Source organism: Salvelinus sp. IW2-2015, linkage group LG7 (assembly GCF_002910315.2).
Source record: "Salvelinus sp. IW2-2015 linkage group LG7, ASM291031v2, whole genome shotgun sequence".
NCBI lineage: Eukaryota > Metazoa > Chordata > Actinopteri > Salmoniformes > Salmonidae > Salvelinus > Salvelinus sp. IW2-2015.
The window spans coordinates 11,841,994-11,860,750 of NC_036847.1; the positions used below are offsets into that span (position 1 = coordinate 11,841,994).

General features: G+C 43.8%; 1 protein-coding gene across 1 annotated transcript; it reads left to right on the top strand.

Annotated features, from left to right (window-relative positions):
• Window positions 1–990: 990 nt before the first annotated feature.
• Window positions 991–13,200, top strand: LOC111966394 (tumor necrosis factor receptor superfamily member 25). Its single transcript, XM_023990996.2, has 9 exons — window positions 991–1,267; window positions 1,892–1,985; window positions 2,927–3,043; window positions 3,432–3,546; window positions 4,805–4,920; window positions 5,462–5,623; window positions 5,908–5,933; window positions 6,513–6,621; window positions 10,056–13,200. The coding sequence occupies exons 1-9, from the start codon at window positions 1,250–1,252 to the stop codon at window positions 10,349–10,351; spliced, it is 1,053 nt and encodes a 350-aa protein (XP_023846764.1). The 5' UTR covers window positions 991–1,249; the 3' UTR covers window positions 10,352–13,200.
• Window positions 13,201–18,757: the final 5,557 nt, after the last annotated feature.

Below are 18,757 nucleotides of genomic sequence, written 5' to 3' on the forward strand. Positions count from 1 at the left end.
AGGAGTCATCAGGCCAGGTAGTCCTGAGGCATGGCCCTAGGGAGAGGGAGAGAGAGAGAATTAGAGGGAGCATACTTAAATTCACATAGGACACCAGATAAGACAGAAGAATTACACCAGATATAACAGACTGACCCTAGCCCACCGACACATAAACTATTGCAGCATAGATACTGGAGGCTGAGACAGGAGGGGTCAGGAGACACTGTGGCCCCGTTAGACGATACCCCCAGACAGGGCCAACAAGGCAGGATATAACCCCACCCACTTTGCCAAAGCACAGCCCCCACACCACTAGAGGGATATCTTGAAACCACCAGCTTACTACCCTGAGACAAGGCTGAGTATTGCCCACGAAGACCTCCTCCACGGCATGAAAATTGATAATCAAGAAGACAGTGAATGTTCCTGTGCGGCCGAGTTACAGTTTTGAATTAAATCTACTTGAAAAATCTATGTCAAGACCTGAAAATTGTTGTCTTGCAATGATCAACAACCAATTTGACAGAGCTTGAAGAATTTTGAAAAGAAAAATTGGCAAATGCTGCACAGTCCAGGTGTAGAAAGCTCTTAGAGACTTACCCAGAAAGACTCACAGCTGTAATCGGTGCCAAAGGTGATTCTAACATGTATTGACTCAGGGGGTTGAATACTTATCTTATCAAGATATGAGTGTTTTATTTGTCATATTTCTTTTTACAAATGTTAGAATTTTTCTTCCACTTTGACATTAAAGTATTTTGTGTAGGTTGTTGACAAAAAATCCATTTGAATCACACTTTGTAACACAACAACATGTAGAAAAAGTCAAGGGGTGTGAATATTTTTTGAGGGCAATGTACAGTAAATTGCAGCTTTACAGACTTAAACAGAACTGCTTGCTTACGTATGGTTGTACCAGCAATGGAAACCAGTATTTTATCTGACTGAGTTTCCTGTTGCCTTATCAGTTCTCTGAAGTCTTGAAAGAGCTGACACTATAGACTTCCTTTGACCTACTTCTAACTCATCGCAGCGTATTAAGAGCCATTTTAGCTTTTTTGTTCAAATTTCTACTAGGAAATTGGCAAATGGCTAGCTAGAATGCCGCAAACACTTTGTATTGACTCGCTATGTATTTTTTGAGTGTTATAGTCTTTTTAATATTGATCTTAAGTTTTGTTTTATGATTGAGTTGAGTACATCCATTTAATTCAGATGAGAGAAGCAAATCACTGGCTACACTTTATCATTTTAAATTATTTTCAAAATGTGGTTCTATGTGTTGGTAAGTATTTACGCAATTATTATCTAAATCTAATTTCTGTATATTCTAGTTGTGTTCATTCAAATTCCTCTACTTTTTAGAAAAATCACATTTTGCTTTAAATTAATTTGGTTAATTTTTTGTTGTTATTGGCCTGTCATAATGCTTATATAACGGCATCATAACGGATATGTAAAGTGATATCATGGCAGATTATTTATATAATGACAGACAATTATTTAATGTTACTGTCAATGGATTAGGTTTAGGGTTATTTATGACGATGCTCGAAATGTTTACTATTTCATGTTTGGTGATAATAGTTGTCATAGGTGTTAGCAAGGTTGTGAAGTGGAAGGCAATATTTCTAAATGTGTTGACAGTTCTTATTAAGTGTTTATCACATATCGTTTGCTCATATGTAGACACTGGTATTGTGCTGGAGATAATGAATATGAGGATAAAACCCTGCACAATGCCCCTTTAATTGTGGGGCATTAGTGAGGTAATTTCCAAATACACATAAATGTATTTTGGAAGAGTATATCAGTATGTTGGCGTTGTAAGCTGTAGCAGTTTATGCACTCCTCAAGAACAAATGCCATACCACTAATGACAAACCTCTGTCTCTCCTTTGTCTGCCAGGTGTTGACACTAGCCTCTTTTGACTCTGTGCGGAGTTGCACAGAAGAGATGCTAAAAAATAACCCGGAAAGTACCTGCAAGGAATGTCCAGCAGGTAAATATCACTGAGTAACACAATTCGAATCTGAGCTTGAACAGAAGTGGGACTAGTTAGTCCCGAACTACACTACAGTATAGTGTATACCAGCCATACTCAATAGGCTGACAGCGGTTCGGATCCGGACCCAGAATGGTGTCAAAACGGACAGCGGGTCCCAACTTTTTTATTTATTTTTGAAACTAAGTCGGGCTTTCAACTTACTGCTATTGAGAGTTGTAGTAGTAGGTGCAATTTTGAAATGTGGTAGTGCATGGGCAGATTTCCTCTTGTTATGTAATTTACTGACAGAGCAATTGTATCATATGAACACACACAAGACATGGCTAAATGTGTAGAATTGCCGGAAATTAGCTTAAAAGATGGAATCCGCAGTAGTGTGAAGAAGCTGAGGAGCAGCATGATCAAAACAAGTTGTACATATTGTGCTCTTCTATCGCTCGTGCAATGATGTCCGAGGYGTTCGTTGTTTGCAGTAACTTCTTTGTTGTTATAGTATTGCAAACAGACATGGCTGTTTCACCATTAAGGACTCCAGCTTTAAAATGGCAAAATGTTCTCTCCACCCCATGGCAAAATGTGTAGAATTGCAAGAAATTTGCTTTAAAACTGCAAAATTGTATCTCTGCCAACAAGAGTGGTATAAACAGTTTGAACAATTTGGGGATGCATGGTTTGTGAGATGGGGGTTTGTTACTACGCTGATAAATTACAATATCCATCCGGACCTTTGCCACCTAGGAAATTTGTGTGACCGGACCTTCTCCGATAGTATTTGAGTACCCCTGGTGTATACAGTATTGTCGCAGCTTTGTTCACAATCTTGATGTAAGACCGTAGTTAAATTGAGACACATTACAGTGCATATAATACAATGTTTGTGCATCACTTGGCGAAAGATACATATACATTGCACTGTATTTCAACATGTCTTTCAGGCTTTCACATTGAAAAAGGAACCTCCAAATGCATAAAATGTATTGCGGGCAAAGAATTCGCTGCAATACGAAATTATGATGTAGCTTGTAAACGCTGTAAAGCATGTGATGAAAGAGGTAAGCATTCTTCACTCCTATTTACGTGACCATTTACTGTATGGACTGCAGTCTAATAGTGCTAATAGTCTAATAATAGTCTAATAGTGATGCAGTTATTTTTCAGACATGTGTTCATGTTTGTGTGAAGAACATCTGTGTGCTTATTTATGGTGTGTGACTTGAGCGTATTCTGTCAGCAGAACCACACTACCAGTGTGCAAAGAGAACAATTTAAATATTTTACACTGCTAGAACTGTTTCTATCAACAGAGGGTGGGTGTGTGTGTGTGTGTGTGCGTGCGTGCGTGCGTGCGTGCGTGCGTGCGTGCGTGCGTGCGTGCGTGCGTGCGTGCGTGTGATAGGAGTGAGACTGTGACAGTGTCTTTGCTTTGTCTTTGTGTCTTAGCCTCTCAAATGGTGGTGAAGAGTTGTGAGCCCAAGAGTGACACTGAATGTGGCTGCATGAAGAGTTACTACCCAAAGAAATCCAGACATAGTTTGCAATGCTTCAAATGTCAAACGTACGACCACCAGATTCCAGCTTCTACAATATTTATACATTTAGTAAGCTGAGCATATGCACCACCTTTTCTGTTTAGCTCTGACAATACAATATTCTGTAGTGCCAAGGAGTAGTGCTCACACACGTCTTTAGTCTCACAAACCCATCACATTTTGACAGAGGCAATGACCATGGAACATCCTAGAACATTTTTTTAATCAAATTTGTATTCTTGCCAAAGTACCTCATACACATCCACAGTGTTTCACATTGAGACCTTCATGCATCCCAAATTGCATCGTGGTCCCTATATAGTGCACTACTTTTGATATGGGCCCTGATCGAAAGGGCTCCCGAGTGGCACAGTGGTCTAAGACACTGCATCTCAGTGCAAGAGGCGTCACTGCAGTACCTGGTTTGAATCCAGGCTGCATCACATCCGACCGTGATTGGGAGTCCCATAGGGCGGCGCACAATTGGCCCAGCATCGTCCGGGTTTGGCCAGGGTAGGCCGTCATTGTAAATAAGAATTTATTCTTAACTGACTTGCCTAGTTAAATAAAGGTTACATTTTTTTTTAATTACAAAAGTAGTGCAATATATAGAGAACATCTTCAGTATAACCCCTCAAAACCCACAGTTTTTGTCGATGTAGACTTCATTTCCCTGAAATGACTCAGCCATGGGTTTTAATCCAGTGTACTAGAGAATTAATGCGCTCTGTTGTTGACGTCAACTAAGGGAGCACAGTTATTTGTTGGATGCTGCTGAAAGATCAATCAGATCCTGTAATGACATATATTGAGGTCAGTGGGTTGAGGACTTCCTCTCAGAGTGGTGCTTTATCAGATTTATACGGTCTGAAGTTCCTGAACATCCCGTCTATGTTTCTGAGGTACTCTTGTGTTTCTGGTAATCCATGTTCTAAAGGCACGCCCACTTGTCACAGATACAATATTTATTTTCATCCCTCTGTTTTAAGTCAAAAATCGTTGTGACACTAAGATTGAGGAAGTTTAAACTTCTAGACTGGATTGGGTACAACGCAAAAGCACAACATACACAAAAACATCTGTATCTAAACCTTCCTTTCGTTGAAAGTTTTCTAAACATTGGATCCATCTGACGTTCCCTTGTCCAGTCTTGAAATGTATACATAAGTGTTGTTGGTATCATATAAAACAATTGTTATGAATGTCAAGGTGATAGGGTTTTCTGGGAAATCCCCTCTGGTTTTAATGTGAGTGACCTTGAGTTTTTCTGTCTTCATGTTTCAGTAAAGACTGTTCAAACTATTCAGAATGTACTGGCACCCCCTGCACCAGTACTACGACTCAGAGACTCCCAACCTTGACACCCAACCCCAGCATCATTCCAACAGGTCCAGACCATTGTGAGTTCCACCAATAACTTGGCTTCCACAGATCCTTCTTTCAGTCATCTCATGAAGCCTTTGTAATCCTGTCACAGTGCCTGTCATTAATGGTCAGACAACCTTACCTTTTTACAATTCTATAATGGTTTGTTTGAATCCTGGATGCTGATTGGACGAGCAGCGTTCCAGGCCGTCCTGTATTCACCGACACAGGCACACCTATATGCCTGCTAACAGTTCCATCTGAATTATCACTGCACCTCCGTAAGAGTATCATCATGTTCATGTTGCTGTCCAAATCATCTGGCACTATTGCCGCTGAATTGATAGCATGAATCTATCTACAGCGTTAGTGCATCATACTGACAAATTCTATGATGTACATTTTTTTTTTTACAGTAACTTGAATTTCTCCTCCATGCAAAAAATGGTGCTCTAGTTTAATCTTGTTGCTCTCTCCCCTTCATTCTTCTGAACCTTAAATGTAGTCACATAGTTCAGTTGTTTTTGTGGTATGAAAAACACCACTGATGGTTATATTTATTAATATCCTCAACAGATCCCCTTCTGACCATCGGGTATGTCTTTGTGGTTGTCCTGGTGACCACTCTGTTAATTGCCGGTCTCCTTGTCCTGACTAAGGGTGGATGGATGGTACATGGCTGTTGTGCGACCCCTGAAAAGGACCTTGAGTTGCCTACAAGGGACACATCAGCCAACGGTAATGATAAACTATCCAGTAACCCATTTGACAGTGTGGGCTCTGGCTTATCAGTGGCCTACTGAGATTGAACACCTTAGAGCAATTCATATATAATAGAAAGTTATTTTATTTTTTGAAGTGTTGAATGTAATACTTGGTTTACATGAAAATATGGGTCAACTGTTGTTAGCAGTAATTGTAATTATTCATCTTAAAGAGATCTGATGTGAATACACTTTACAAGTTATTCACTGCAACAGTTGGTGCAGGAAACGCTGATAGTCTGTCTTTAACTCAAACAGGTCAGCCAAATGGCCCAACATCACTGGTAAGTATCAGTTTATTGTGTTACATTTGGATCATGATCAGTGATAGTGTGGGAAAGGAAGCAAATGAGAAACGATAAAGAACATGAGAAAAATACATTTTATTTACCTGTAGACCAATCCTGACTAGCACGTGCATTATGAACACTACTAGCACGTGCATTATGCACACTACTAGCACGCGCATTATGCACACTACTAGCACGTGCATTATGCACACTACTAGCACGTGCATTATGCACACTACTAGCACGTGCACTACATTACGGGAAAAAAAATTATGGACTCACTACTGTAAGTTACTCTGAATAAGAGTGTCTGCCAAATTACTAATAATATCAAAGCAAAATCATTGTTAATTACGTTACTATGTTTACATCAATATATATTTTTTTTCTTCCGATCATTTGTCTTTATCCTCTTTTTTATCCCTGTAAGGACTTATCTAGTTAAGAAAATGACCTGTATCTATTTTGATATGTTACCATATACATATACTGTATGTGCGTATGGAAACTTTTCTGTACTGCTTAGAGAGACAGATGCTAAGGACTTTTGTCTGTCTGCCTGTCCCTTCCAAGACACTGAATATTACTCAAGGGATTCCCATGACGACATTCTCTCACAGTGCTGCCAAGACGGAGTATCACACCCTTGTCACACCCCTGTTGCAAGGCAGAGAGCCCAGAAGTAAGTCTTTAATGCAGTTTGTTGCTTTGCCATCAGCCATAGTTGGGCAACATTGCATTTCAGCTTCTTTAGCAAGCTACAGTATCAATCAATCAATCAATTTTATTTTATATAGCCCTTCGTACATCAGCTAATATCTCGAAGTGCTGTACAGACACCCAGCCTAAAACCCCAAACAGCTAGTAATGCAGGTGTAGAAGCACGGTGGCTAGGAAAAACTCCCTAGAAAGGCCAAAACCTAGGAAGAAACCTAGAGAGGAACCAGGCTATGAGGGGTGGCCAGTCCTCTTCTGGCTGTGCCGGGTGGAGATTATAACAGAACTATGCCAAGATGTTCAAAAATGTTCATAAGTGACAAGCATGGTCAAATAATAATCATGAATAATTTTCAGTTGGCTTTTCATAGCCGATCATCAAGAGTTGAAAAACAACAGGTCTGGGACAGGTGGCGGTTCCATAACCGCAGGCAGAACAGCTGAAACTGGAATAGCAGCAAGGCCAGGCGGACTGGGGACAGCAAGGAGTCACCACGGCCGGCAGTCCCGACGCATGGTCCTAGGGCCAGTTCCTCCGAGATCAAAGAAAGAGAGAAGGAGAAAATTAGAGAGAGCCAAGATTTTCAAAATGTTCATAAATGACAAGCATGGTCAAATAATAATCAGGAATAAATCTCAGTTGGCTTTTCATAGCCGATCATTAAGAGTTGAAAACAGCAGGTCTGGGACAGGTAGGGGTTCCATAACCGCAGGCAGAACAGTTGAAACTGGAATAGCAGCAAGGCCAGGCGGACTGGGGACAGCAAGGAGTCACCACGGCCGGTAGTCCCGACGTATGGTCCTAGGGCTCAGGTCCTCCGAGAGAAAGAAAGAGAGAAGGAGAAAATTAGAGAGAGCCAAGATTTTCAAAATGTTCATAAATGACAAGCATGGTCAAATAATAATCAGGAATAAATCTCAGTTGGCTTTTCATAGCCGATCATTAAGAGTTGAAAACAGCAGGTCTGGGACAGGTAGGGGTTCCGTAACCGCAGGCAGAACAGTTGAAACTGGAATAGCAGCAAGGCCAGGGGACTGGGGACAGCAAGGTGTCATCATGCCCGGTAGTCCTGACGTATGGTCCTAGGGCTCAGGTTCTCAGAGAGAAAGAGAGAACGAGAGAATTAGAGAGAGCATACTTAAATTCACACAGGACACTGGATAAGACAGGAGAAGTACTCCAGGGTAACCAACTGACCCTAGCCCCCCGACACATAAACTACTGCAGCATAAATACTGGAGGCTGAGACAGGAGCGGTCAGGAGACACTGTGGCCCCATCCGAAGAAACCCCCGGACAGGGCCAAACAGGAAGGATATAACCCCACCCACTTTGCCAAAGCACAGCCCCCGCACCACTAGAGGGAAATCCTCAACCACCAACTTACAATCCTGAGACAAGGCCGAGTATAGCCCACAAAGGTCTCCACCACAGCACAAACCAACCCAACCTTAAGTAGTACAGTAGTACTACTTAAGGTTGGGTTCAGAAGCTTGGATTTATACTAAATGTATATGACATATTGTAATAACGTTAATGTTTCAAAAATCTGAAGCAAGAGTCCCTGTACTCTTAAGATAAAATAGGACTGACATCCCATCAAGCACATTTCTGAGTAGTGTGTACAGCATAGTACTTACTACCTGTTCCTGTTCCTGGTGTGGGTAGCATCTCTGTTGTGGTTTGTTGTGTTCTCAGAATGAAAACAACCGCCTTTCCTTCAACACCTCAGCGTGTCAGCGTAAAACTTATCTCTGGTCAGCCACGTGGTTGTGGCATGCATGTGTAGGAGGAAACTGGGAAACTTTGATGATATGAATCAGAAATTAGCCGAGCTTCAGAGAAAATGGCAAATCAGATACCAAGAAGTAGCCAGCTGCTTGACCTTTAACATTTGAGCGTGTTGCCTTATCCATCTTACAAATTACACTCTGATTCCAACATCCAATCCACTGAAAATATGCACCTGATAAGCGTGATATTAGTTAGCGTAGTTTTAGCACTGTGAGAGTAAGGGTTTGTCCCGAGTCTTTCCACCCGGGTCTAACCTCAAATGTTAGGTTTACTTGTTGATATTTCAGTCAGAGTCTCTTTATGATGAAATAGTCTGCCCACGTTTAGTTTACATGAAGATTGCTCATGGTTGTCAACATCAGAATTCCCCTGTGGTGACGTTATAAGGTTATGAAGCATTTGTGTAGCTCAGTTTGCGTGTCATTCCCATCCAGACTGAGGCTTCCCCCACAAAAACAAATTAATTGGACTGAGATTTTAAACTATTATCCAAATTAATTGGATAATTTTAAACTATCAGCATCACACTTACCAGGTCTCATAATTTACACAGACTAGACAGAGATATGTTAATGTTGATAAAAAAACATTTATCTCTCCTAAAAACACAACCTCACAGTGTTTTCTCTCATCCCAAAAAATTATCTGATACCAGTTTTGATGGAATCTCGCCCACACTCTCTATTACTTATAGTGCCTATAGAAAGTGTACACCTCCCTTGGATTTCTTCACATTTTATTATGTTACAAAGTGGGATTCAAATGGATGTGTCATTTTTTTGTCCACGATCTACACAATAGTAGTTGAATCTGTGCTTGAAATGCAATACTTGACTGAGGGACCTTACAGATGTTGTATGTATGGGGGACAGAGGAAGGAGTAGTCATTCAATCATTTCAACCCCTATTATTTCACCCAGAGTCCATATAACGTATTGTGATTTGTTAAGCCTAATGTTACTTCTGAACTAATTTAGTCTTGCCTAAAGCCTCTTAAATGTAATGGCAAAAATGTAGCTTTCCGTCGAAATAGACATACTCAAAAGTAACTGCTTTTAATAAGCAGTTATGTCAAAAGGACATGCGTGAACTTGGTATCATTAGAAAGAAAACACCTGGGAGATAAGGAAATGGTCAGAACATAGATAGGAATGGCACAGTTCAGATCACACAAGATTAAGCACACACAAAGTAACAGTTTTTTTGCTTACCTTGTAAGTTGTTTGATGTTTAGTGAAAACGACTCTCTGGGCTGTGAATCGACAATGGTAGGTCACAGACTGACAAATAACATATCCCTATCGTCTGTGGAGTCTTCGCTATCAACACATATCAACGTTGTTCAAGATTTGTATAGTTTTGGCTTCTTGAGTCGCAGCCATCTAAAATGTAAAAATTTAAAAATGTGTAGAATTGTATTTGTACCTTTCGGATTGCCTCCCTCCCCTTTTTCTCTGTTCCTCAGTCGAACAAATGGTTTCCTCATACCATAATGTCCTGATACCAGTTTTGATTGAATATTCATCACACACTCACCACACCACCTTGCTCACCTGAACACTACAAGAATTTCTTTCTTCCCCACCTTTCCCCTCTCTTCCTCAGTCCCTCGACAGGAGACCCAGGAGGAGCGCTGGCCCGCCAAGGTGTTGTACGCCATCATCAAGGAGGTGCCTCTGCGGCGCTGGAAGGAGTTCCTGCGCCTGCTCTCTTTGCCCGACCGACATCTGGAGCGTGTGGATCTGGAGCCGGGCCTAGGCTCCATGGAACGGCAGTACCAGATGCTGCGGCTGTGGAGCCAGGGCCCGGCTGCAGGCCTGGAGGATGTCTACTCTGCTCTGCTCTACATGGACCTGGCCGGCTGCGCCCACCAGCTGCAGGACAGCCTGGAGCAGCTGTAAGCGCTCCAGTCGATAGCCCCAACCAATGACATCACTGCAGAGAACCACAGAGTCTGGAGGCTTACTTAGCCCGTGTCACATCACCCCAGCACCACCACATAGGATTGTGGAGGCTGCTGGGACATCACTTATGACTTCACCCCAGAATAAGATCATACCCAGATGTGAATATGACATCATGACAGCATCATAAGACCATGAAGGCTGTTCTTTTCTTCTTCTTTTGAAATAGATTTGAGTCTTTTTATATTTTATTTACAGTAATTCACGAATGAGAATGAGAGACTGATGGAGAGAGTGAATTAGACATAGATCAAACCCCCACCACCAAGGACCATGTGACATCAGGAGTCGGCAGTTCTACCACTACTATAGTCACCGGTGCCCTCACCCACCGAACTGTAAATATGATGTCACCACCTGGACTGTAGTCTTCCTGTTCAAGTCCCACTTCAGAGACTGGTTACCTGCAGGGTTTGGCAGGTTACTTTCTAAATGTAATCCGTTACAGTTACTAGTTACCTGTCCAAAGTTGTAATAATTAAAAACTTCTTGACGCACGGATCCCTTTAGCGGGATCATTTTCATCAACAACCGCTGAATTGCAGAGCGCCAAATTCAAAAAAAATTGCTACAAATATTTATATTCATGAAATCACAAGTGCAATATAGCAAAACACAGCTTTACTTGTTGTTAATCCACCTGTCGTGTCAGATTTTGAAAATATGCTTTACAGCGAAAGCAATCCAAGCGTTTGTGAGTTTATCGATCACTAGACGAAACATTAAGAACACCTAGCAGCAATGTAGATTGGTCACGAAAGTCAGAAAAGCAATAAAATTAATCGCTTACCTTTGATGATCTTCGGATGTTTGCACTCACCAGACTCCCAGTTACACAATAAATGTTATTTTTATTCGATAAAGATTATTTTTATATCGAAAAACCTCCATTTGTTTGGCGCGTTATGTTCAGTATTCCACAGCCTTAGGCAGTTCATCAAGGCTTGACGAAAATTCCAAATAGTGTGCGTAAAGTTCGTAGAAACATGTCAAATGTTTTTAATAATCAATCCTCAGGTTGTTTTTAACATAAACAATCGATAATATTTCAACCGGACTGTAAACTATTCAATACTGGAGAGAAAGAAAATGTCTAGCTACCAGTGTTGTGCGCATGAACTAATGGAAGGACATCGGCCATCCACTGACGCGATTTGATAAATCTCGCTCATTTTTCAGAATAAAAGCTTGAAACTATGTCTAAAGACTGTTCACACCCTGAGGAAGGGTGAATCTGGTTGATATCCCTTTAAATGGACGAAAGGCAGGCAATGGAACAGTGATTTTTCAAAATAAGAGTCACGTCCGGGTTGGATTTCCTCAGGTTTTCGCCTGCAAAATCAGTTCTGTTATACTCACAGACAATATTTTGACAGTTTTGGAAACTTTAGAGTGTTTTCTATCCTACTCTGTCAGTTATATGCATATTCTAGCATCTGGACCTGAGAAATAGGCAGCTTACAATGGGAACGTTATTTTTCCAAACATAAAAATTCTGCCCCCTAGCTTCAAGAGGTAACTTTTAGATTACCCAAACTCAGTAACGTTATCTGATTGCTTTCCGTTACATTTTGATTACTTTCCCCTTAAGAGGCATTTGAAGAAGACGAAAAGGATCCATCAAACGCATTTGGTGTGTCATTATAGTGGTCTCGGACTTGTGGTCAGACTTGCTCAGGTTGAACAAACTGAATCCCGACCCTTACACATTCATTACTATGGAACAGTTGGAGATATTGAAACAATGTTACAAATGTCGGAGAGACAGACCGTAAGGTTTATACAAATCTCCTCTGTTGAAAACTAAATGTGAGATAATGTTTAGATGCTTTTTATGTGAAGTTTAACTTCCCTGCCTAGGCTGATGAGACAGTGGATTGCGCAGTCATTTTAACGTCATAGATTTAGCCGGTGGTAACTTGTGGAATAGACACCGGCTGGAATGCGCTTTTAACCGATCAGCATTCAGGATTAGACCCACCTGTTGTATGAAGGAAAATAATGCATGCTCTAGAATGCCCTTCAAGCCAATCAGAAATGAGTGTTCAACAATGCCATGGTATAAATGGAATTAATACTAAGTACACATAGTATTATGTATAGATTCTTAGATTCTTACCTTGTCACCTCAGGGATTAGATCTTGCAACCTTTCGGTTATAAGTTTAATGCTCTAACCACTAGGCTACCTGCTGCCCCAAATAATGACATCATGGCAGCATCACAAGACCAATCAAGAGGACCATTTCAATCCCCAAAAAACTGAATCAAGCAGTGGAACAACTTAGTATCTTATAGAAATGGGTTTGTTTGGGGTGATAATGTGTCAGCTATTATGTAACCTTGGTGAAGACTGTATCAGAGGAGTAAGGCAGTACGCCGAGACACAAGAACAATATCAACTACTGAGTGAACCTGGGAGAATGACATATAAAGGGGAAGAAATGATGAAGGTAATGGAGTCCAGGTGATTCACAGGTGCACGTAATGATGAGTGCCAGGTGTGCATAATGATGAATGCCAGGACCAGTGGTTGGTGACAGATGTGACAATCGTAATACAAGCACACTATCCCTTTTCCGAATTTTTAAAAAATTATATATATATATATATTTGATTTGAGATTTTTTGTGTTATCAGTAATGTTCTGGTATTTTTTAAATGTGTTTACCCATTTCTGGTGATAAGTATGTTAATAACATAAGTATGTTAATTGTCAGAGAAAGATTTGTACTGCATATTGCTACATAGAGTAATAAAAGTGAATATTTTTTAAACAATTCCAAACCCTGTAGGGCATGATATTTTACTTTTTTTGTATTATTCTCAATTACAGCAGACATTTCATTAAAGCTAGAGTCCTTAATTGAAACAATAACAAAGTGTTTTGGTAAAAAGCTGAGAGATGGGCCTGGAGAAATATAACCACTCTCAAATTCATCGGGAAAGATACCTAGTTCTTTGCACAACTGAATGCAAATGTGTGTTCAGCACCTCTGAATCAGAGAGGTGTGGGGGCTGCCTTAATCAATGTCATCTGCGCCCGGAGAGCAGTTGTTGTTGGGCGTTAAACTGCCTTGCTCAATGGCAAAATGGCTGATTTTTACACCTTGCCGGCTCAGGGTTTTGAACCAGCAACCTTCCGGTTACTATCCCAACGCTCTTAACCGCTAGGCTACGGATGCAAGGACAGACCATCAATGATATCAGAATTATACTTTTAACCATGTTTAGAGGCTATAGTGTTTGTTTACATTTACATTGTTTACAAACATTGGAGTAAAACAAGTTTATATTTCTGTTTCTGATGAGGTACAACAGTTGAACTAAACTCATGAGGCATAAATTACATTGTTCAAGAATCAATGGGTATATATCATTAATTTATACGTCCATTATGGATGTAGCAACTAAGGATTCTAGCTTTAAATATATGCACAGCACTATGGTACTCAAGGTAAAATAATTATATGCTTAATTGCTGTATGCTGGGGTGTAAAAATCATCACTAATAATCTGAAGTTGAATTACAAATGCCAACATGCAAGCTTCATTGCATCAGGCATGTTTTTTACACTTATGACGTAATCTGGTCCACATAATGTCAAATGAACATAAATAGCAGGAGTTCTTAAGTAAGTGGTTAATCACAGAGTCAGTCAGTTGGTCTGTCACTTCAGCCAGGATGCCAAGTCAGTCACAGAGCCAAGTCAGTCACAGAGCCTAAAGTAATCAATAATCAACAAGGAAAATGCAGGGGCCTCCATTGGTTTCTATGTAACGCCGTGGGCAGATTCGGGAAGGGACGGGCACGTGTGGGCAATTTTTCTCTGCCGCTTCGCTTGCCACACGTACCACCCCTGTTACCGCAAGAGTTTTAAAGGATTTTTATAAACTACAGTTTCGCCTGCGTTTGCAGCTCCCTCTTCAAGTGTTGCTGAAAGCGCGCTTTGAAGATGAACACCCACAAGGACGTCAAAGAAAAGTTAGGCAATAATATTAGCTAGGCATATGTACATTTCTGTATAACCTGAAAATGCATGAATATTTAAGTGAGTTGTGGAACTAAGATACATTTGTTTATAATCAGACTACTCCATTCTGAAAATGTGTGAATACATTTAGAAGATTGAGAGAAGTGGTCCAGAAGAGTCCCCTGAGAAGTCTAGGTACCATTTCTAAACAGAGAGCCAAATAGAGAGATGGATGCATCTCAAATTGTACCCTATTCTCTGTCTAGTGCTCTACTTTTGACCAGAGCCCTATGTCAAAAGTAGTGCACTACAAATGGAATAGGGTGCCATTTGGGACGTATGCATAGATAGATGTAGAATAGATCTAGCCTAGATAGACATTATGACCACTGACACTCAACAACCAAATCTCAATGGTTAACTGAGTCGTGCTGTAGCCCACAGGGACCCGTCTCTAACACCACCATCTATCTCCCGCTCCCCAATGAGGAAGGAGAGGACCATGAAGTGTCCTTTCACTTTGTTCAATAAACTGTAATTTCCTTTTAAATGTTGTATTTATTTAACCTTTATTTAACTAGGCAAGTCAGTTAAGAACAAATTCTTATTTAAAATGACGGCCTACACCGGGCAAATTGTGTGCCACCTTATGGGACTCCCAATCTAAGCCGGTTGTGATACAGCCTGGAATCCAACCAGGGTGTCTGTAGTGACGCCTCAAGCACTGAGGCGCCGTGCCTTAGACCGCTGCGCCACTCGGGAGTCCATTAGTGAAATGTAGGGGAGACTAGTTTCTGAGATTGTTTATGGTAGTGTATTCAAAACTTGATACAAACCTACAACTGTCCTTTACACATTGGTGTGGTTATGATATATGTAAATCAAACTGCAAATGCATGGTGTTGTCTTAATGTCACGCCCTGACCTTAGAGATCCTTTTTATGGATGGTTATTTTATTAAATTACAATGAACACTTACGACGCTGCGTTTTGGTCACCTTCTTTCCAGGACGATCGTTACAGRACTACCCACCACCAAAGGACCAAGCAGCGTGGTGGAATGGACTCCTGGACATGGGAGGAAATCTTGGATGGCAAGGGACCCTGGGCACAGCCGGGAGAGTACCGCCGTCCTAAAGAGGAGTTGGAGGCAGCTAAATCAGAGCGGCGAAGATACGAGGAGTTGGCTCGAGGAAACGTGCACGAGAGGCAGCCCCAGAATTATTTTTTGGGGGAGGCACACGAGGAGATTGGCGGAGTCAGGTGGGAGACCTGAGCCAACTCCCCGTGCCTACCGTGGCGAGCATGTGACTGGTCAGGCCCCGTGCAATGGGGTGATGCGCACGGTGTCCTCAGTGCGCACTCATAGCCCGGTGCGCTATATCCCAGCTCCTCGCATCGGCCGGGCTAGAGTAGGCATCGAGCCAGGACGGAGTGTGCCAGCCCTGCTCTCCAGGCCTCCAGTGCGTCTCCTCGGCCCAGGTTATCCCGCGCCAGCCCTACGCACGGTGTCCCCGGTTCACCAGCACAGCCCTGTGCGGCCTGTTCCAGCTCCCCGCACTTGCCGGGCTACAGGGGGGATCCAGCCAGGACGAGTTGTGCTAGCTCTGCACTCGAGACCGCCAGTGTGCCTCCACGGCCCAGTGTATCCGGTGCCTCGGCCAAGGAAGAGGCCTCCTGCATGTCTCCCCAGCCTGGTGAGTCCTGTGCCTGTGCTAAGTCCTAGCCCTCCTGCATGTCTCCCCAGCCTGGTGAGTCCTGTGCCTTCTCCCAGAGCCAGGCCTCCTGTGTGTCTCTCTACTCCAGTGATGATCCATGGCACGAAGCCTCCAGTGATGATCCATGGCAAGAAGCCTCCAGTGATAATCCATGGCACGAAGCCTCCAGTGATGATCCATGGCAAGAAGCCTCCAGTGATGATCCATGGCACAAAGCCTCCAGTGATGATCCATGGCAAGAAGCCTCCAGTGATGATCCATGGCAACGAAGACTCCGTGATGATCCATGGCAAGAAGCCTCAGTGATGTTCCATGGCACGAAGCCTCCAGTGATGATCCATGGCAACGAAGCCTCCAGTGATGATCCATGGCACGAAGCCTCCAGTGATGATCCATGCAAGAAGCCTCCAGTGATGATCCATGGCAAGAAGCCTCCAGTGAAGATCCATGGCACGAAGCACCAGTGAAGATCCATGGCACGAAGCCTCCAGTGAGGATTCATGGCACGAGGCCTCCTACAAAGGTCATACAGTCCGGAGCTTCCAGCGACCCCTTCAGTCCGGAGCTGCCAGAGTCTCCCTCCTGTCCGGAGCTGCAGAGTCTCCCTCCTGTCCGGAGCAGCCAGAGTCTCCCTCCTGTCCGGAGCAGCCAGAGTCTCCCTCCTGTCCGGAGCTGCCAGAGTCTCCTCCTGTCCGGAGCTGCCAGAGTCTCCTTCCTGTCCGGAGCTGCCAGAGTCGCCCTCCTCGCGGCGCTGCCAGAGTCGCCCTCCTGTCCGGAGCTGCCAGAGTCGCCCTCCTGTCCGGAGCTGCCGAGTCACCCTCCTGTCCGGAGCTGCCAGAGTCGCCCTCCTGTCCGGGCCCACAGCAGGTCCCCAGTCCGGGGTCGGCCGGAGCCACCAGTGAAGATCCATGGCACGAAGCCTCCAGTGGGATTCATGGCACGAGGCCTCCTACAAAGGTCATCAGTCCGGGGTCGCCGAAGCCACCAGTGAAGATCCATGGCACGAAGCCTCCAGTGAGGATTCATGGCACGAGGCCTCCTACAAAGGTCATCAGTCCGGAGCTTCCAGCGACGCCCTCCAGTCCGGAGCTTCCAGCGACCCCTTCAGTCCGGAGCTGCCAGAGTCTCCCTCCTGTCCGGAGCACCAGAGTCTCCCTCCTATCCGGAGCAGCCAGAGTCTCCTCCTGTCCGGAGCTGCCAGAGTCTCCCTCCTGTCCGGAGCTTGCCAGAGTCTCCCTCCTGTCCGGAGCTGCCAGAGTCTCCTTCCTGTCGGAGGCTGCCAGAGTCCGCCCTCCTGTCCGGAGCTGCCAGAGTCGCCCTCCTGTCCGGAGCTGCCAGAGTCGCCCTCCTGTCCGGAGCTGCAGAGTCTCCCTCCTGTCCGGAGCTGGCCAGAGTTCTCCCTCCTGTCCGGAGCTGCCAGAGTCTCCTTCCTTCCGGAGCTGCCAGAGTCGCCCTTCGGTCCGGACCTGCCAGAGTCGCCCTCCTGTCCGGAGCTGCAGGTCGCCCTCACTGTCCGGAGCTGCCAGAGTCGCCCTCCTGTCCGGGGCCCACAGCAAGGGTCCCAGTCCGAGGTCGGCGGCAGGCCCCGTGGAGCGCCGCCACCGCAGATAGATGCTCACCCAGACCCTCCCCTATAGGTTTAGGTTTTGCGGCCGGAGTCCACACCTTTGGCGGGGGGGGGGGGTACTGTCACGCCCTGACCGTAGAGATCTTTTTATGTCTCTATTTTGGTTTGGTCAGGGCGTGAGTTGGGGTGGGCATTCTATGTCTGGTGTTCTATGTTTTCTTTTTCTGAGTGTTTGGCCGGGTGTGGTTCTCAATCAGAGGCAGCTGTCTATCGTTGTCTCTGATTGAGAACCATACTTAGGTATCCTTTTTCTCCAGCTACCTTCCAGGCCACTCCTCCAGCCACTTCACAGGGCACCTTCCTACATGTATCAGGTTGTCGCTGGGAAACACCTGATTACTCTTCTAATTTCAACCCAGTTGATGTACGGCCAAAAGCAGGGCCCAGGAAAAGGGGTAGGAAGAGGAGAAACACCCATTGACGAATACACCCATCAAGCAGGCACTGGAAGAAGAGCATAAAACACACACACACACACACACCACAAACGTTTCGATGTTTAGTTTAGCCAAGTTGTTGTTTGGTTGAGAAAGACCAGGATAACTTCTCATCTTTCCAGGATAACTTCTCATCAATTAAAACTCAGAGGAATCTATTGGGGAAAGTTGAAAGGGAGATACTTAGTCAGTTGTAAACTAAGCAAAAAAAGAGATGTCCCTTTTTCAGGACCCTGTCTTTCAAAGATAATTCATAAAAATCCAAATAACTTCACAGATCTTCATTGTAAAGGGTTTAAACACTGTTTCCCATGCTTGTTCAATGATCCATAAACAATTTATGAACATGCACCCGCGGAAGGGTCGTTAAGACACTAACAGCTTACAGACGGTAGGCAATTAAGGTCACCGTTATGAAAACTTAGGACACTGAAGAGGCCTTTCTACTGACTCTGAAAAACACCAAAAGAAAGATGCTCAGGGTCCCTGCTCATCTGCGTGAACGTGCCTTAGGCATGCTGCAAGGAGGCATGAGGACTGCAGATGTGGCCAGGGCAATAAATTGCAATGTCCGTACTGTGAGGCACC